Raw genomic sequence first — 18,425 nt, forward strand, 5'->3', positions numbered from 1 at the left:
GCATCAAATGTAGGGACTAAATTGTTGACAATAACCAGCGTTCATAATCACAAGTTCGGGAGTAAGAAACTGTGTGGTAAAAAATAAGGGGTTGTTTGGTTTAAAGTGTGGGAATGGAATGAATTGGGATGAGAATTCAGGGTGGAATGGAGTTAGAACCTAGAGCAGATCAAAAGCGGGCTTGGGCCGGACACGGGCCGGGCCCAACTCTTAAAAAAGTGTCTGACGGGCCTTATTTTATAGCCCAAGCCCGCTCAGCGGGCCAGTTTCCACTGTCCGCACCCGCCTACTTCAAAAGAGCGGGCTAGCCCGCGGGCCTGACTAAAATCAAATACAGAAATTAGTGTTTTTATTAAAACACGAGTTTGTTATCGCTACATGCTACTAAAACTTAACAATTGTCTTTAAAACCTTACCCTTAAGAAAGTATGCTAATTTTCAAATGATAAGTTTACTAGATTTTGGAAAAAACACAAGTTTGATAATGTTATACTACAAACATCAAAAGTTCATTTTTGCCTTGGTCTTTGTGCGGCATTGTTAGCGGTTACATACACTCCCATGTAATAAATACTTAAAAGGTACTATCTTTATACGACAATCCCGTTAGCATGTCCATTCTTGAAAAATCTTTATACGACAAGTGTATATACCGGCAATCTTTCATTTATACGTAAGACATAAGTATTCATTTGCGCTACCTAATTTGTTTAGAGTGTACAAATTGTAAATGAAATGAGCAGAGAACGTCGGAGGATTGAGGGTTTTTGAGAACTTTTAAGAGGTTACTTTTAATAGCGGGCCTAGTGTCACGGTCCGAAACTTTGAGTCGGGGCGTGACGCGCACCTTTGTCTAAACACTTTGACAAGAATGAAAGCGAGAGCGTTAGGCACTAGTGTTTGTCAAGCACTAGGCACTCGTAATCGGTCTCGGGTTGTGGGTGTCGAAATCCTAGTCTCGATCGACACACACGGGCTTGTTAGAGAGGTGAAGGCAAGAGTCGTTCACAAGAAAGCAACAACAAGCAATAAGAAGGCAACTTGGTGGGAAGCAGATGTTTGATTGACTAGTACTCCCCAAAGAGGGAAATTTGATATTTACATCCTGGTAGCAGGAAACATTTATTTTACAAGTTTAGTTCAGAATAGCGATACACCCATTTAGGGAAAGAAAAAGCTAATGCTAACTATGCTAAACTAGGAAAGGAATTACTAAATATATACAAGAGGAAATGAAACTACATAGCATAAATAAAACTAAGGGTTCGAAGTGTACGGATCGTCACACTCTCCCCCACCTAATCTGTCGCCGTCCTCGCAACGCCGGAACTCTTCAAGTCTTCAAGGTGGATTAGTCGGTGATGTTCTTTGGAAGTTGATTGGAATGGATGTTGGCGCGCTTGCTCTTGTTGCGGGTTGGATCTTCGGGATCCGGATGGTACGGCTTCAAGCGGCTCACATGGAAGACCGGCGACACTTCATCCGAGCGGGCGGTCAAGCTTGTAAGCAACTTCCCCAATCCGCTTGATCACTTGGATGGGGCCTTCATACTTTCGCACCAGCCGCTTGTCTCTTCCCCTAAGAAATCTCATCTGCTCCTTATTCAGCTTCACCATGACCATGTCACCTACCTTAAACTCTCTTGGCCTCCGGTTCGCATCTGCCCACTTCTTCATGCGGCGGGATGCCTTCTCCAAGTAAGCGCGAGCAATCTCGGCATTGACATTCCATTCTTTGGCAAACTCGTGAGCTTTCTTCGTCCGGCCACCATAAGAATCTGCAACTGTGGGAGGCAGCAATGGTTGTTGACCTGTGACAAGCTCAAACGGGCTCTTGTTAGAAGAGGAGCTCGTTTGAACATTAAAACAGAACTGGGCAACATCTAGGAGGCGCACCCACTCCATCTGGGTTGCGCCCACAAAATGTCTCAAGTACTCTTCCAACATGCTATTGAATCTTTCTGTCTGGCCATCTGTTTGAGGATGGTAACTTGAGGACATCCGAAGTTTAGAGCCCAGGAGTTGGAACAATTCTCCCCAAAATAGTCCCGTGAAGCGAGAGTCACGATCACTGACTATACTTTGAGGTAATCCCCAATATTTCACAACATTCTTGAAGAACATCGTGGCCGTCTCTTCAGCACTGCACGTCTTCGGAAGGGGAATGAATGTGGCATACTTCGAGAAGCGATCCACAACGACAAGGATCACACTGAGAGCCCCTACCTTCGGTAACCCAGATATGAAGTCCATCGAGATACTTTCCCATGGACGAGTTGGTACCGGTAAGGGATTTAGTAGCCCCCTCGGCTTCTGTTTCTCTCCCTTGTCTTGTTGACAGATCAGACAGGTCTTTGTGTATTCCATCACATCATCCTTCATCTGCGGCCAAGTAGTAGCTTCTCTTCAGTAGGCATAAGGTTCTCTGCCACCCCGGATGACCTGCCCACAATGTATCGTGGCACTCTTGCAAGAGAATCCTTCGCAGCCCTGCCGCTTTTGGAACAAAGATCCGATGTCCCTTCATGAACAAGAGACCATCCTCCATCCAAAATTTGCGAGTCTTCCCTTCGATGGCTAATTGTTTCAGATTCCTTGCCACCGGGTCCAGGTCGAGGTGCTCTTTCACCTTAGCCTGAATGTCGGTAGCCACTGTGGTGGTAGACAAATGAGCAATCGTGTGCAATGTGGCCAAATCACATCTTCGGCTTAGGGCATCAGCGACTCTGTTTGCGGCTCCTGGTCTGTAAGCGAATTCCACATCGAACTATGCCAACAATTCTTGCCATCTATCTTGTCGGCTTTTCAGCTTGGGCTGAGTCAAGAAGTGAGATGCTGCGGTATTATCAATCTTGACAACGAACTTTGATCCCAAGAGATAATGCCTCCATCCCCGCAAGCAATGAACAATAGCTAGGAGTTCTTTCTCTTGTACCGCATAACGAGTCTCGGCTCCATTAAACTTTCTGCTCTCGAAAGCCACAGGGTGACCCTCTTGGAGTAGCACCCCCCCGAGGGCGTAATCAGATGCATCCGTCTCAACTTCAAAAGGCTTCGTGATATCCGGCAACGCCAAGACCGGTTCCTGTACCACCGCTTCCTTGAGCTTCTCAAAGGCCCTCTTCTTGTCGATAGACCACTCCCACTTATTATCCTTCTTCAACAAGTCGGTGAGCGGGGAAGCAATTTTCGAATACGCTCGGATGAATCTTCGATAGTAGTTTGCGAGCCCCAAGAAAGAGCGGAGCTCAGACACATTCCCTGGGGTTCCCCAGTCCTTGATAGCGGCAATCTTCTTCGGATCCATCTTCAGTTTGCCTTTGCCCACTATGTGACAAAGGAAATTCACTTCGGGTTGGACAAATTCACATTTCTCTCTCTTCACGAATAGGTGGTTCTCTCGGAGCTTCGCGAACACCAACTCCAAGTGTTTTACGTGTTCAGCCAACGAGCGACTATATACAACAATATCGTCCAGATATACCACCACGAATTTGTCCAGGTACTCATGGAAAACATGGTTCATCAACGTACAAAGCGTTGCAGGGGCGTTCGTCAAGCCAAAGGGCATGACCAACCATTCAAAAGACCCATACCTCGTCACACAAACAGTCTTCGGCTCATCTCCTTCGGCAATTCGAACTTGATGATAACCAGATCTTAGGTCGAGCGTGGTGAAGTATACCGCGCCTTGTAATTGATCGAACAAATCCTCTACCAATGGGATGGGGTAGCGGTTCCTCACCGTTAGCTTGTTCAGAGCCCGGTAGTCGATATACAATCTCAGACTACCGTCCTGTTTCTTCTGGAAGAGCACAAGGGCTCCATAGGAACCTTTGGAAGGTCGTATCGACCCCGAGCGAATCAGATCGTCTAGTTGTCTTCGTAGTTCCGCTAGTTCGGGAGGTGCCATCCGATATGGCCCTCGAGCAGGGGGTCTTGTGCCCGGGAGTAATTCAATTTGATGGTCTACCGAACGTCGGGGTGGCAGACTCATAGGTAGCTGATCAGGCATCAAGTCCTTGTTGTCCTCTAGCACCTTCTCTACTTGTGGGTCTACGCATTCAGCAAAGGTGTCTTCTTTCATGGACACTGTACACAAGTATATAGGCTCTCTCTTTTGAAGTCCCCTCTTCAACTGCATTGCCGAGAGGAGTGGCCCCTTTTGCTTTCGGTCAGCTTCAACAGCTTTCACAAGACATGGTTTTGATCCCACCATTATTAAAGATCCATTGTGAGGCGCCAGAAAGATCGGGGTCCGCTTCAGAAAATCCATGCCGAGGACGATCTTGAAGTCATCCATCGGGACGCTGGTGAAGTCGAGCTTCCCCGTCCATTCGCCCATCTTGATCACCACTTCTCTAGCCACGCCCTGAATCGGCAAGGCTTTGGAGTTGATAGCTTTCATGCTTCCTCCTTCTCGGTTCAACTTCATTCCGAGTCTCTTCGCTTCGTCGGGGGTGACGAAATTATGGGAGGCTCATGTATCTATCATTGCTCGAGTAGCCTTTCCATTGACGTTTATCTCCACGTACATCGATTAGTGGACTTGGTCTCGGAGCGCTCAGCGCCTTTGTCCATTGAGCACATCATGTGGACTGCTCCCATTCGAGCCATTTCTCCTTGCTCACTGGCCTCATCATCATCGCACCCCTCTGCATCATGGCCTACCCCCTCGGGATTCTGTTCTACCGACATCTTGGACAAATTCTTCTTAAGGGTGTTGAACTCCCCCTGGTGAGGGCACTCGGACATTCGGTGCGGTCCTCTACAAAGAAAGCACGTGAACGGCTTCCTAGCAGTCGACGCTTCAGAATTACTACCCTTAGAAGAGGTTGGAGTGGAATTCGTCGGACCCCATCTCCTATTATCACCTCCGGGACGGAACCGACTATTACCCGTAGAGGGAGGTCTTGCTTGTGAAGTCGTCCCTCCAAACCTTTGGTTGCCTCCGCCCGTTGCAGCGAATCCCTTCTTCTGGGAGGTTTCGCGCTCCGTGTAATAGTCAACTAGTCTTTCAGCCGCTGTCATCGCAGCTGAGAGGGACTCAGGTCGCTGTCGCATGATTTCTCACTGAGCCCACTCCTTCAAACCATCAATAAACTGAAACACCCGATCCTTCTCGGTCATGTCCGCTATCTCCAACATACAAGCCGAATACGCTTTCACATAATCGCGAATCGAGCCTGTATGTTTCAAGTTCTTTAATTTCCTTCCAGCTAGGAAATCGGTGTTCTCCGGGTAGAATTGTTCCTTGAAGAGTCGTTTGAAATCATCCCATGACTCTAGTCTAATGGTCCCTGCCTCGATCTCGGCATGCTTCGAGCGCCACCATTGTTTAGCATCATCCGTTAGGTACATACTCGCGGTACTGACCTTTAGACCTTCGTTGAGCGCACTCACTCGGAAGTATTGTTCCATGTCGAAGATGAAGTTATCGACTTCTTTCGAATCTCTTGCCCCACTATACTTGAGGGGTGTAGGCGGCTTCACCTTAGGAGTTCCACCAAAACTCCCGTCCGCGGCCATTTTCATCAAGGTATTGCACATGTTCTCGAGTTGCTCGACTTTTTCATAGAGATAACCCATATCCGAGTTATACTCTTTCGGAATCGCTTCTTCGACGGCCACAAGGCGGCTCTCATGCCCCTCTATGGACTCGTCTACGGCCTCGAAGTGGGCATCATGCCCCTTTACCGTCTCCTCAACTCCTTGGTGAGTATTCCCCAAACTCACAATGAGAGCCTCCAAGGATGGAATTTTCTCGTCCATCAATTTCTCTAAAGCCGCCACTTTGACCTTAGTGTCACTTTTAGTCCCACTTGGTTCTACCGCTTTTGTTGCCATCGTATCTGACAGCCCCCGTCAAGAAGACCGGCTCGATACCAAATGTCACGGTCCGAAACTTTGAGTCGGGGCGTGACGCGCACCTTTGTCTAAACACTTTGACAAGAATGAAAGCGAGAGCGTTAGGCACTAGTGTTTGTCAAGCACTAGGCACTCGTAATCGGTCTCGGGTTGTGGGTGTCGAAATCCTAGTCTCGATCGACACACACGGGCTTGTTAGAGAGGTGAAGGCAAGAGTCGTTCACAAGAAAGCAACAACAAGCAATAAGAAGGCAACTTGGTGGGAAGCAGATGTTTGATTGACTAGTACTCCCCAAAGAGGGAAATTTGATATTTACATCCTGGTAGCAGGAAACATTGATTTTACAAGTTTAGTTCAGAATAGTGATACACCCATTTAGGGAAAGAAAAAGCTAATGCTAACTATGCTAAACTAGGAAAGGAATTACTAAATATATACAAGAGGAAATGAAACTACATAGCATAAATAAAACTAAGGGTTCGAAGTGTACGGATGTCACACCTAGCGGGCCGCCCATGGGTAATTTTGTTTAGTCCAAGTCCGTCCATTTATACTGGCGGGCCTAGTTATCTTGTCCGTTACCCGTTTAGTTTTTTATTTTTCTTATCCAAGCCCACTATTTAAGCGGGCTGAACGGACTGGGCCGAACGGGCCGACCCGCACTTGATCAGCTCTATTAGAACCCCATACCTTTTAACACTTGTTTGGTTCAATTTTGTAATGGATTGTAATTCAATCAACAGACGGAATGTAACTGGTCATAGACAATGAACTCTACTATTCAATCCTGCGAAAATAATTCAATCATGTGCATATTTCAATATTACTTATACAACAACACAATTTTTTAAGGCAATTGTCATACGAGTCGTCATACAACCCGTAAATATTGTTTAAAGCAATAGACACATGTATTATTGCAACGAATCATGTATACCTATGATTAATCACAAGCAAATTTTTTATAAAAGCAAAAAAAAAATATTATGAAAGTAGAAGATGAAGACTTACGTAGATTATAACAACAACAATTTGGTTTTTTTTTTCTTTTTTAATTTTAGGTTTTGTATCCAGGGGGGATTGGATTTAGAAACTTGGGGGAGGAGTAGAGTATGGGATTCCAAGGGATTGAGGTGGATTGAGAAACCCTTGGATTTCTAAATCCATTCCAAAAATGGTCAACCAAACACTTGAATCGGTGATATCCATTCCCATCAATTCCATACTCCCCAACCAAACACCCCTAAAATATTGGACGTAAAGTTGGGGGAGCATAAAATGTCCGACGTGGGTCCCAATTAGGGATGACAATGGGTAGGATCTGGATAGGATCCTATAAGATCCAGATCCGATCCATATTTACAGGATCTGAAATTCCCATATCCATATCCGGATCCGCAGGATCTGGATTGGATCAGGATATATCCATATCCTTTTGATAATAAAAGAAAAGTCCCTCTTAAAACATGAAAATATTATTTTTGTATTTTACTACGACATAACATACTATTTTCCTTTATTAGATACTAATAATAGAGCTAAAGTTCTAAAAACATAAAAATAAAGTCTTATGAAATTACAATAACACTAAAAAAAATATCTTTTTTTAACCAAAAAATGTTAATCAGAAAAAATCATGGTTTGAATTATGAAAAAAATTAAAAGAACAAAGCATATAATTTTACTATTTGTTTAGCTGAACTTATTTTTTAAGAAAATGAAATAAAAATGGATCTAAGGGTAGGATCTGGATCTCGACCATACGATCCATATCCATATCCTAATCCACTGGATCTTAAATATCGCGATTCATATCCGCTCCGTAGGATCTGGATCTCAGAATCTGGGCAGGATCTGGATTCTGTTGGCATGTCCCAATATTTCAAGTGTGATAGTCAATTGTACGAAACTACTTCGTCTTTGCCGGTGTCCTTCATACATACGTAATTACGCATTTGTATACATTTCACATGATTCATACCATACTCCGTAATCCCTATGTTTCAAGGCTCTACTTGTATCAGTTGAAAAAATATCTGATTCTGTGTTACACTGAGTTGTGAAAAAATTCACTTAGTTGAAACTATGTTAATAATTAAAATTTAAATCACTATAATTACTGCGGAGGATTAATAATACTCCGAGTAGTTATTAGCAACTTATTATGACTACTATGGAGTATGTATCTTTATTCACTGTGCAATTTTACTTTTGTTAAAACTATTAATCTTCACAAATTATTGTTTCAGACAGACACTTTTTGTCTTATTTGTCAGACGGATAAAATATTGCCATTTTTTATGAAAATGTAACCAATTAATTCACAAAATGTTATGACTGGAGGTGTCATTTTTTACCCTGAAAATGATGTGAACAATAATGGTAACATGTTATCAGAAAATAACAACATTTTATTGTAAAATGATGACATGTTACCCGTCTTATTTCAGACCAAAAGCAATGGTCTTAAAAAAACGGACCGATTAATCTTTACCACGTTGATGTGAATGAAAATAGGATTTGAGTAAAAATGTAAATTCAAGAGCATATATGACCACAAATAAACACACACAATTAAAAAGATTCTTAAGTGAAAATTTGAGTCAAGGCCGCATCCAAAAAAAGGAAATCGTAAGAGGTCCAACACAAGTTACCCAACTTTTGATCTTAAATTCACATGTTAATTAACCGAATTAATACCCCTTTAAAACTTTCTTTTAATTTTCATGGAAAGGGTTCGAATAAAAGTCTTTAAAACTAATAATCGATTGTTATACTCCTTATAAATAGCTACATTCTCGACAAATTTTCCTTTTGGCAAAAGATTTTAGGTGAATATATATGAGGAAACCGTCAACAACAAATGAGTCTTTATGTGATTTTATATTAACCAATATACTTCCTTCGTCCAAGTCATTTATTTACCTTTGATTTTGGCACAAAGACCAAGGAAAGAAAAGAGGGTCAATAGATGACAAGTGAACCAAAATGAGTATGGAGTATCAAATTGTCCATCAAAGATATTCCTAAAATAGACGGGTAAACAATTGACTAAGACACCCAAAAGTAGAATAGTTAAACAAATGACCAAGACAGAGGGATTAGAATTCATAGAGAATTGAATTCAAATAAATGGAAGGGGGAGTATTGTAACAACTAACAAGTAACACAAGGGAAAGCGTTGATGGAAAAAGTGAGCAGTTTCCTTTTCGTCCAAGCAAAAATATTGTAAACAAGATGACGGTAAACACGCTTTGCTTTGCACAATTAAATGCAACCCAAAGTAGTAAAGGCTTGTAGATAAAAAATGGCAAAAGGAGTACCAAGCAACGTTCAATTCAAACTTCTCCATAATAATAATATAAAAATGTTTGAATGAAGAAAAACATTACAAAATTACCAAATATGTAAACCTGGTTGACGTTGACGACTTTGCTCACAAAGCTCAAGCGTCCGTCCTAGTTAGATGCTGTGATTTCCATGTATGTCTAACTGTTCGAAAGTTTCATCAAGTCCTTATACATTCGATCGCTTCACCTTTGGAGCCTCCGGGGTTCCGAGATAGTGGAGACATAATTTTCTTTTTGTACATTTCACGCATTGCCTGTGCTGAAATTTAAAATTCGTCAGTTGTGAATAATAATAATACAACATTACTCCAGTGCCTTAAAGACCCCCGCTTAATAAAATATTTCAAAATATGTTCAGGTTCCTATCACCGACTCTTTCATTAGTCGGCCTAACTTAAGTCTATGAGATAACTAAACTAAAGGCATCAAACCCTGCTAGTAAAATATGCGGTGTGAATGAAAAATTCAGAAGTGCAGGGAAGATAATGAAAACCTTTAGATATTAGGCGGCCTCTGGTGTTTTCCAGACACGGATGGTTCCATCAACAGAAGCAGTTATCATGGAGTCATTCTTAGGATGATAACTCACGCTTGTAACCTGCAGATAGTACAGCGGTTGTAATCAAGGTCGATGCAACACCAATTTTGACATAAGACCAATGTTACTTCTACACTCCAATTTGGCAGTGCCATTTTATGCTACACAGAACTACCACACTATTAAAAAATAGCCGTGCCCATCACTCGATACCGTGTCGTGTCTGATAATTGAAGCGGCAGAATAAGACAGCATAAACTATTCATGCTGGATACAGTTACACATACATGCGAAATTATAAAGTCATTAATTCATTAGAACTTTATTAAACTTCGATTTCAAGTAGCTTGAGGCCGAGAGGCTTCCTATTTGAAATGAAACTGAAATGGACGGTGCCCCCAACTATGTTACTCGGAGTCTCAGACTCTTCATATCACCTTAAGTACCATGCTGGAGACTCAACTCTCAAACATGGTACGACACTTGGAATCTAAATTCCAAGCCAAAAAAAGGATTTCTCGTACAATAGTTGAGTCTGATACTTTCACACACAATCATGTCTATTCTTCTAGTCGAGTCTAAGAAACATAGGCTACCGATGCTTATCAATGGCAAAATACAGATATAGTCGAACAGGTAAAGAGCAAATGCACAAAAGCAAAAGCGGGCTCAAGGGTACGAAACTGAATATCTAAGTAGCTGAAACGCTAAAAGGAACATCAGGCAGTACCGCAGTAACCCATCAATCACAAAAGGAAATCAGACTAAATATAGATTTTGATTAGGTTTCGAGTCATTCAAAAAAGTTTGAAATATTACTTCAGAATTTAGGTCAAAGTCAAAATCTCCCTATTGGCATCAGTGTAAGGCTCATGTGTAATGAGAAAGAAGAGTATGCCCTTAAACATTACCACTGACGCATGAGCTCGAAATCTTGACACCACAGATGCATCCACCAAATCCCAGAAGAAGATATACCCGTCCTCAGAGCCACCAACCACGTGAGCATCGGAGTTGGTAAGGCAGCAGTCCAGTTTGTACGACTAATGTTGCAGTACCATGGAAAATGATATACATCAAATTTTCACAGTTGGTAAAGTAAGCCATTGGAAAGGAATCAAGTAGTAAGGAGAACAATAACGAGTATTTATTAGAGGTAACAAAAAAATAGCATCCAAACCTTGCACACGTGACCTTTATATTCTTGCAGGAGCTCCCCGGCAGTCCTACCGACATTTGGAGTAGAGGAGTTAGCAGATATAGATTTCCAAATAAAATTCTTGATGATATAGGAAGATCACAAACCTGTCAAGGAAACGTAAGGTAGAATCTAAACAACTGGCTAGAATGCAGTTACCATCATTCGATAAAGAGATACAGTTCACAGGCTGTCCCAAGACATCTGACAGCTCCCTGTTCACATCCAACGAAATATCAATATTCCATTTTATTTCAGTGAGATGAATATTGTCTGAGTGGAAACATAAGTCACTTCAAGAGCACCTAGAAAGGATGCTTATGAATTTATGATTATTTGATTGTAAGTTGCATATTACAAACAGTACATATTATTAGACTGAGACAAGTTACATACCTACCGATTCGGATGTCAAATGTTCGAACTGTCCCATCTACACTTCCAGCAATAATTTCACTATTTGTCAAGCACACTGACATAACACTATCTTGAAAAGTGTCAATGATCTGGATAAATTAATCATTCATGTCAAAAATCTAAAACAGAGGATTATTGGTAACAAATTTGTAAATCAACAATCAAAGAACAATTGTACCCGACTAACGTAATGACACCAATCACACAAAGTGAGAATCCACAAGGTAACAAGGACTACCTGAATGGGCTCAGTACTATGTGATCTACAGTCCCAAGCACGCACAGAACGATCATATCCTGCTGATACTATAACAGAGGCAGACTCATTGAACTTCACCGCATTTACCTGCAAGAAATTCAGAGTTACACAAATCTCTTGTCCACTAACTCAATGGAGTAAATAGCAGATGCATATAATGGCAGACTTACAAAGATCAGATTACTCTTTGAAGAAATAAGAGTTACTAATTAAGTACCTCAGCAAAACTGTATAAAATAAAGTTTCTGTGAGATAGCACTAAGAGTGAACTGTTGCTCAGTTATTGGGATCAGATGGCTCATTAGTGACCGACATATATTTAAATATTTAATCAACTTGATATAGGAGTGGAGAAATAGAGCATTACAAAGACTTGTAATGACAACCCCTAAGAATGACAAGATTTGAGCTTAATCCAATCCAAAAAAAGTTCTAAACACTATCTACCCTATCTTCATACAGAAAAACCATCTACCTCGTTCATTTGAAAATTGCCCGAATAATTTATGTTGTACAGTGCTCACAATTGACACAAGTAACCCACTATAGTCAAATTCTTGTACACTCAGGACCAGAATAGCACAGTCCAACTCTAGCGTGTGAGGCAACATACCAATATTAGACCTACAACAGACTGCACCACACCTACACAGCTATTTCACATCCATAGCCCTGAAGATGAGATCTTCCCATTTTTAAAAATGTTAAGACAACCAAATCATCTTCCGTGAATTAATCCTACATTGACGTTACTTCGGTCCTACGTCCCTACCTTATAAGCTTCTCATCCACCAGAGAACTAGGTGATGGAATTGCACCCAGAGTGTTAAACATTTATGTCCATTTGATGTTCCGAACCTTCAACATACCCAAACCATTGAAGAGACCCACAGTAATGGAAGCTCCGGACAAAAACGAGAATATGAAGAAACTTCTACCACGCTGAAATTCCTAAAATACTAACGCTACAGCACTCCTCTTCTCTGTGGCTCTGTACATCGCATTAGCTCAAAAATTTTAAACCACCCTTCACTGTCTGGAATTGCACATTGGCACAGTTGAAGAACAATTGACTAAATACTAGCGTTTATTGTTCTTTGGAAAAATTATGGCATCTCATGAATGCAATAGTTCAGGATTAAACCTAGATAAACTTCCACATGGCAAACCATTTTCACTGACTTAGCACAACTGGATGAAGACTGATCTAATGACTTTCACTGAAAGCCATTTCATATTCTCACTAAATTTCACACAAGAATAAATTTATCTTTTTAGAGTAGCCAACCTCCAATATTTTGTCTGGTAGTTCAAATCTAACTTTTAATAAACACTCATTTTATCCAGTTCATTTGTTTACCTATTCCATTTTTGGGTATCTCATTCATTTGTTTACCTCTCGATATTAGGCATGCTTCTAATGGGTGTTTCGATTTTCCACATCCATTATTGTCCACTTGTCATCCAATAACAATAACCATAAATGGTCCCCTCCTCTCTCACTGCTCTTCGTGCCAAAACCAAAGATAAACAAATGACCGGGATCGAGGGAGTATCTTTTAGTGATTCTGGTTGAAAATACACCTAATTACATATTACTAGTATTTCACATTCTCACTAAGTTTCCCAAAAGACTAAATTCTCGTAGTTCACACTTAACTTTAATAAATATCTTTTAGTGAATCTGAATATACACACCTAGATTATACATATTCTCAGTTGATATAGGAAGGATTAGGACAATTCCGCTTTTCACCATGGCATGACATCAGCTAAGGGCAACGACATGGGCTGGTAACAAAAGGCTCCCGTATATGGCAGATGACCTGGGGTTGATATATGCAACCATACCCCATAATGAAAAGTGTACTGAGTTGCTGAATATTTACTAATTCACAATCTAATAAGCCTAAATAGTCTACAGAGTCAATTTTGCTTTATTTAATTATATTCCAAAGAACAACGAGTTACTGGTTTTATTGGAAATGGAAAAAATCTTGGCTAGAGCCATTTCATAAAAATATTTCACGTGTATAAGTTTATGTGTGTGTTCAATAGATGAATTTAAAAATACAATGACGTAAATGAGCAGAGAGATATATGAAAAATTTATAAACCAACCTCGCTATCATGTCCACGAAATTTTCGAATTACACGACCATTTGACACGTCCCAGTAAAAAATTTGGCGGTCACCACCACAGGATGCTAGCTTTGAGTTATCTCTGAAAAAAAATTCAGCCGTGGGTTAGCAGAAGTTAAGATGTGGCCTCATCATACTGGACAACTTTTTGGTAGAATTAGCATTAGACCTATGGACGCACCAGTTCCTAACTGGAGGCTTGGAGAACATAAAAGGTTCCTAGGGGTAGAGGGAGACCGAGACAGACATGGTTGAGAGTGATAGAGCATGATATGAGATTTCTGGGGCTTGAGGAGAGAATGGTGACGGAGAGGGCACAATAGAGGGAAAGGATACATGTGAATTTTTAGTATTTGATGTTATTTGACATATTTAGTGTTTTTATTTAATTTTTAAAAAAATTTATTTGTTCTTCTCTCCTTTATTACACCTTTTTTACCAACAACTTTCTTATATATTTTACTTAGTTTACTTTTAAGGTATCCGAACCCTTAAATTTTACTTCGGTTTTCAAAATCGTTTTAATCTTTATTCTCGATTTAAATTTTAAGTTTTTATAAAAAAAATCCGGACTTCGATTTTAAAATCTATAAGTTTACCTTGACTTTTGTATTATGTTTCGCTCTCCCTTTTGTTTTTCATTTTTCCTTTTCCAAATCATTTTGGGATTAAGGCTCTGATGTTGTTGTTGTTGTAGCATTAGGCAACATACAGTCATGTACGGCCCTAAAGTATTTATTTACATAATTCTTTAGCTGAGAACTCAAAAATATGAAACGCCAACACTAAGAACTAAGAAAGCTGCACAAAGACATGTACTCTATGTTACTCTGACTAGGTATGAATGTTGGACACGTCACACGGGTACATATCAAGTGTCGAGTTCAGCACAAAAATTTTGAGACACGGGGACCCTGTCCTAAAATGAGGGTGGGGGTGCTTGGACACTCTTTAAAGGAAAAATACACTTCTATATTTGAAATATTCCATTTTTTTTTGTATAATGGAAAGAAGTTTGACAATTAAGACTTAAAATCATTAAATATAATGCTAAATGCCTTATAAACAGCTCTTCTCCTACTTTTGTTCTGCGAGCCTCACTAGTTCAGCTCCCTTAGGTGAAGCGTCGGACTAATAAGTGTCGGGAATGGAATCCATACTCTTATCAATGCCGTATCGTGTCCACATGGGTATGGCTCGAAAAGTGAAGAGTGGAAGTAACATAGCATGTAAGTCAACTAAATACAGACCAAGGACTAGTTTTTCAGACGCGCTTAAGAAGCTCAAAGAAGGCAAAGGACAAAAACCAAAGATCGAATTAAAGTAACTTTAATTAAATACAAAGCGGATTATCATTTGGCTTCCACGTTAATATTAAGAGTTTAAGACTATTAACACATAAAATGATTCCATTTCCTTAATTCAATACGCCTTGCTTAACTGCACATAAAAGGAAAGATAACCACTATATTTACAACAACAACATCGCAGCCTTGATCCCGAATTGGTATAGGATCACCTAATATGAATTATCATTTGAAACCGTCGAAGACCTGCTGCATAAAAAATTAAATGAAAGAAAATGAATGTAGAAAACTGGAAAGGTGAACATGATAAGTAGTTGATCCAATCATTAAGTTATGAAGGTAACAAAACGAGAAAACTCTTTTTTGTTTTAAATGCAATTTGGATAAAATAGAATAAATAAATAAAACTAACAGCAATAATTTTTTTTTTTTAAAAATATTTAATATAGAAAACGGGAAAGGTGAACATGACAAGTAGTTGATCTAAACATAAAGCTATGAAGGTAATAAAACAAGAAAACTTTTTTTTTGTTTTTAAAGCAATTTGGATAAAATAGAATAAATAAATAAACTACCAGCAATAAAATATTTAAATTAAAAATTAATTTTGATTTGTAATAATATAAATACATACATACGAAAATACAAAATGTAAAGAAAAATCAAATCATCTCAAATAAAGAAGTCATCCATATTTCCAAGATGATAATAGGAGAACGCTTGAAGTCTTAAAAATTAATTAAAAGTAACTAATAGTATGATATTAAAAAATAAGAATGAAAATAAAATTAATTATTAAGTGAATAAAATAATTAAAATAATAAAAATAAGTAAGAATGGAACTCCATTCTTGACTTTTGTTATTTCCTTTCACATTGTCCTCTCAGTCGCCATATTTTCTCCAATCCAACAACCCTTACTCCTTTCGTCCCAATGCATTTACGTTTGCTTTTTACATTAAGTCCAAGGTATAAAACAAATGTACAAAGTTACCCTTATTTCTCTCTTCTACTTTTTAAGGGTCCATTTGCACACGGTTTTGCAAGGCCTATTTAGTAATGTAACAAAGTAAAAATATGCTTATGAAGAAAAAATAAAGAATTCATCAAGACAACCATTAATGGAATATGTAAGGAATTGACTGGGACAAAGGAAGCATATCGTTTTTAATAACTTTTATCCAAGTTTTCGTCAATCTCCTCTACTCCTTGCAACGTTTCCATTCCCTAATTTTCAATCCTCCTAATTGGGGCATCATGTGGTCTCCGTCTCATATGCCAATCGTCTTAACTGATTCATCTTTCTATAGGTCTACATGACTTCGTTTAACATGTTACATAAATTTGCTAGCATACACCAGAAAAGTAGAAAGATCCATAGCGGGCAGCCTTTCTACTGATCTAACACATATAAATGACACAATAGCATCATACCGTAAAATCTAAACAATAATTAATCGTGCAAGATAATATGGAAAAAGAAAACCAAGGCCAAGGCCAAGCTTGGAAAGATAGCGAGCCAATAGGTGAAAGAAGAAAAAGTATATATAGGATAACCAACAGTACCCAGGACATGGTTAAGACTAACCTTTTAATTGGATGGAGGGATTTCAATTTGGGGTGTCTTACTTATCATCGAACAATTGGTTCTCTCCTCTTTCCTTGGTGTTTGTGCCAAAAGCAAAGGTAAACAAATGATGTGAACGGAGGGAGTATATTATTAACAACAATGTTTTACTCTCGTAAACCAGAGAAAAGCGGCAATGGTAGTAATCTCCGAATAAGTAAACGACTAGCCAAGACACCTCCCCCATTCCAAATTTCCAATAGGCAAGAATCGAATCCCTAAACTCGGCAATGTGAGCAACCTATCAATCATACTACACCTACTTGTTGATTACGACAATTCTCTACTATCATCATCATGATTATAAGAAGGAATTAAAAGACAAATAAAAAGCAATAAAAATAGAATTAAAAAGAAGTAAATGAGGAGAAAGAGGAAGTACGGAGAAACGTGAACGTCGCGAACTTCACGGCCATGAGATTTGTAGGTTTTGATGTGAATACCACGGTGAGGATTCCAAAGGCGTATAGTACGATCCTTGCCACAACTCAAACAATAATTACCGTCGCCATTGAAACGTGCTGCTAATACTGCGCCTTCGTGACCTTTCAGCACGTTAGTCTCCTTCGTCGGCACTTCCTCTTTGCTCATCTTGCCCCCTCTCTCTCTCTCTCGCTGCTATAGTGCGCCTCTTTGCTCTGCTCTCTACCTCACCACTTCTATTGCTTTGTAATTTTCCCCTCTCCTCCCTGCTGTTAGACGAGAAAATTATGAGTTTTAAAGATTAGTAAAAATTTTGAGTTCAATTAAAACTCAGTTTTTAACTTAAAGTTCTTGGTTTGCAAATTAAAACCAAAATAATTCAAGTTAAAACAAAAATTAAAGTTTTGAAATGCAGAATTTTAATCTGCTGTTAAATTCAACAACGGGCCTGGACCGCACCCAAACGGAGGAGAAAGAGTCCACAACGTAGGCCCAAGAGGGTTCCACTCTAAAACCAATTGGCGATAGAGGGAGTAGCCCCTTGCCTTATAAAGTGGTAATTCTTCTCCTCTTTTATCAATGTGGGACAACCCTCACATGTGGAACTTTGGGTTTCTTCAGTTGCTGACTTGTTGGTAGAAAAAGTCAAATCTAACCGTTGGCGTTCTTTGTTTGTGCAGTTGATCGGTGCACGGAAGTGTTGGTGTCATCGGCTATGGCCTATGGATGACAACATTGCAGAGGCGATTGCTGTAGAAGGAAAGTGGATTGCGGAGGTGGTGGAAAGCGTGAGGTCTGCCGTAAGTTATGTTTAAGATTGTACGTATGAAAGAGGTTTGTGGCAGTATTTATTTTAGTTTTGATTGTTTGTTGGGCTAACTGACCTAACTCTTCAATTGAGTCCGTCTTATGTTATAGGACAGTCTTATAGAAGAGTTAGTGATGTTTTTCTGTGCTTATTATCTCAAATTTTATTTATTTTTGAGCATATGTCTTAGCTTATTAAAGTTTATTATAAGTTAGATTTTATTTATTTTTTTCCCGTCAAAACTCAAATTTATCTAAGTTTGTAGGTAATGTTTTTGAGGTTTATCGTAATGTTTTGAGCTTAATCTTAATGTTTTGTGAATGAACTCAGAAACTGTATGGTAAAACTCATAATTTTTAAAACAAAACTCAAAAACTTTATTATTATGTTCAGAAATTATAAAACTGGTGGTAGTACATCGGATGTATAATCCACTTACTGCGATTAGAGAGGGAGTTGGGTTGGACTTTTTTTTTCCCAACTGTAAAA

At 39.5% G+C, this 18,425-nt stretch overlaps 1 protein-coding gene across 3 annotated transcripts; it reads right to left on the reverse strand.

Moving 5' to 3' along the window:
* Nucleotides 1-9,154: 9,154 nt before the first annotated feature.
* Nucleotides 9,155-17,949, reverse strand: LOC141592536 (uncharacterized). 3 transcript variants are annotated; one of them, XM_074413252.1, is made up of 10 exons: nucleotides 17,785-17,949; nucleotides 17,088-17,394; nucleotides 13,752-13,854; nucleotides 11,610-11,717; nucleotides 11,351-11,460; nucleotides 11,062-11,169; nucleotides 10,937-10,982; nucleotides 10,668-10,799; nucleotides 9,712-9,816; nucleotides 9,155-9,477 (listed from the first exon to the last, which is right to left on the reverse strand). In XM_074413252.1, the coding sequence occupies exons 2-9, from the start codon at nucleotides 17,294-17,296 to the stop codon at nucleotides 9,721-9,723; spliced, it is 912 nt and encodes a 303-aa protein (XP_074269353.1). In that variant the 5' UTR covers nucleotides 17,297-17,394; nucleotides 17,785-17,949; the 3' UTR covers nucleotides 9,155-9,477; nucleotides 9,712-9,720. The 3 variants fall into 3 exon arrangements, with proteins under 3 accessions (XP_074269353.1, XP_074269354.1, XP_074269352.1); XM_074413253.1 differs by having other exon boundaries at nucleotides 9,155-9,472; nucleotides 17,088-17,397; nucleotides 17,785-17,894; XM_074413251.1 differs by having other exon boundaries at nucleotides 17,088-17,397; nucleotides 17,785-17,894.
* Between the last annotated feature and the right edge of the window lie 476 nt (nucleotides 17,950-18,425).

Source organism: Silene latifolia, chromosome 7 (assembly GCF_048544455.1).
Source record: "Silene latifolia isolate original U9 population chromosome 7, ASM4854445v1, whole genome shotgun sequence".
In the NCBI taxonomy this organism is placed as follows: Eukaryota; Viridiplantae; Streptophyta; class Magnoliopsida; order Caryophyllales; family Caryophyllaceae; genus Silene; species Silene latifolia.

Bases quoted from the DNA above. Each gene is read 5' to 3' on its own strand.
- LOC141592536 (XM_074413252.1), bottom strand. From the start codon at position 17,296: ATGAGCAAAGAGGAAGTGCCGACGAAGGAGACTAACGTGCTGAAAGGT. The intron at 11,461-11,609 runs GTAGTCCTTGTT...TAATTTATCCAG, and splicing joins ATAGTACTGAGCCCATTCAG to ATCATTGACACTTTTCAAGA. The intron at 11,170-11,350 runs GTATGTAACTTG...GGATGTGAACAG, and splicing joins TTTGACATCCGAATCGGTAG to GGAGCTGTCAGATGTCTTGG.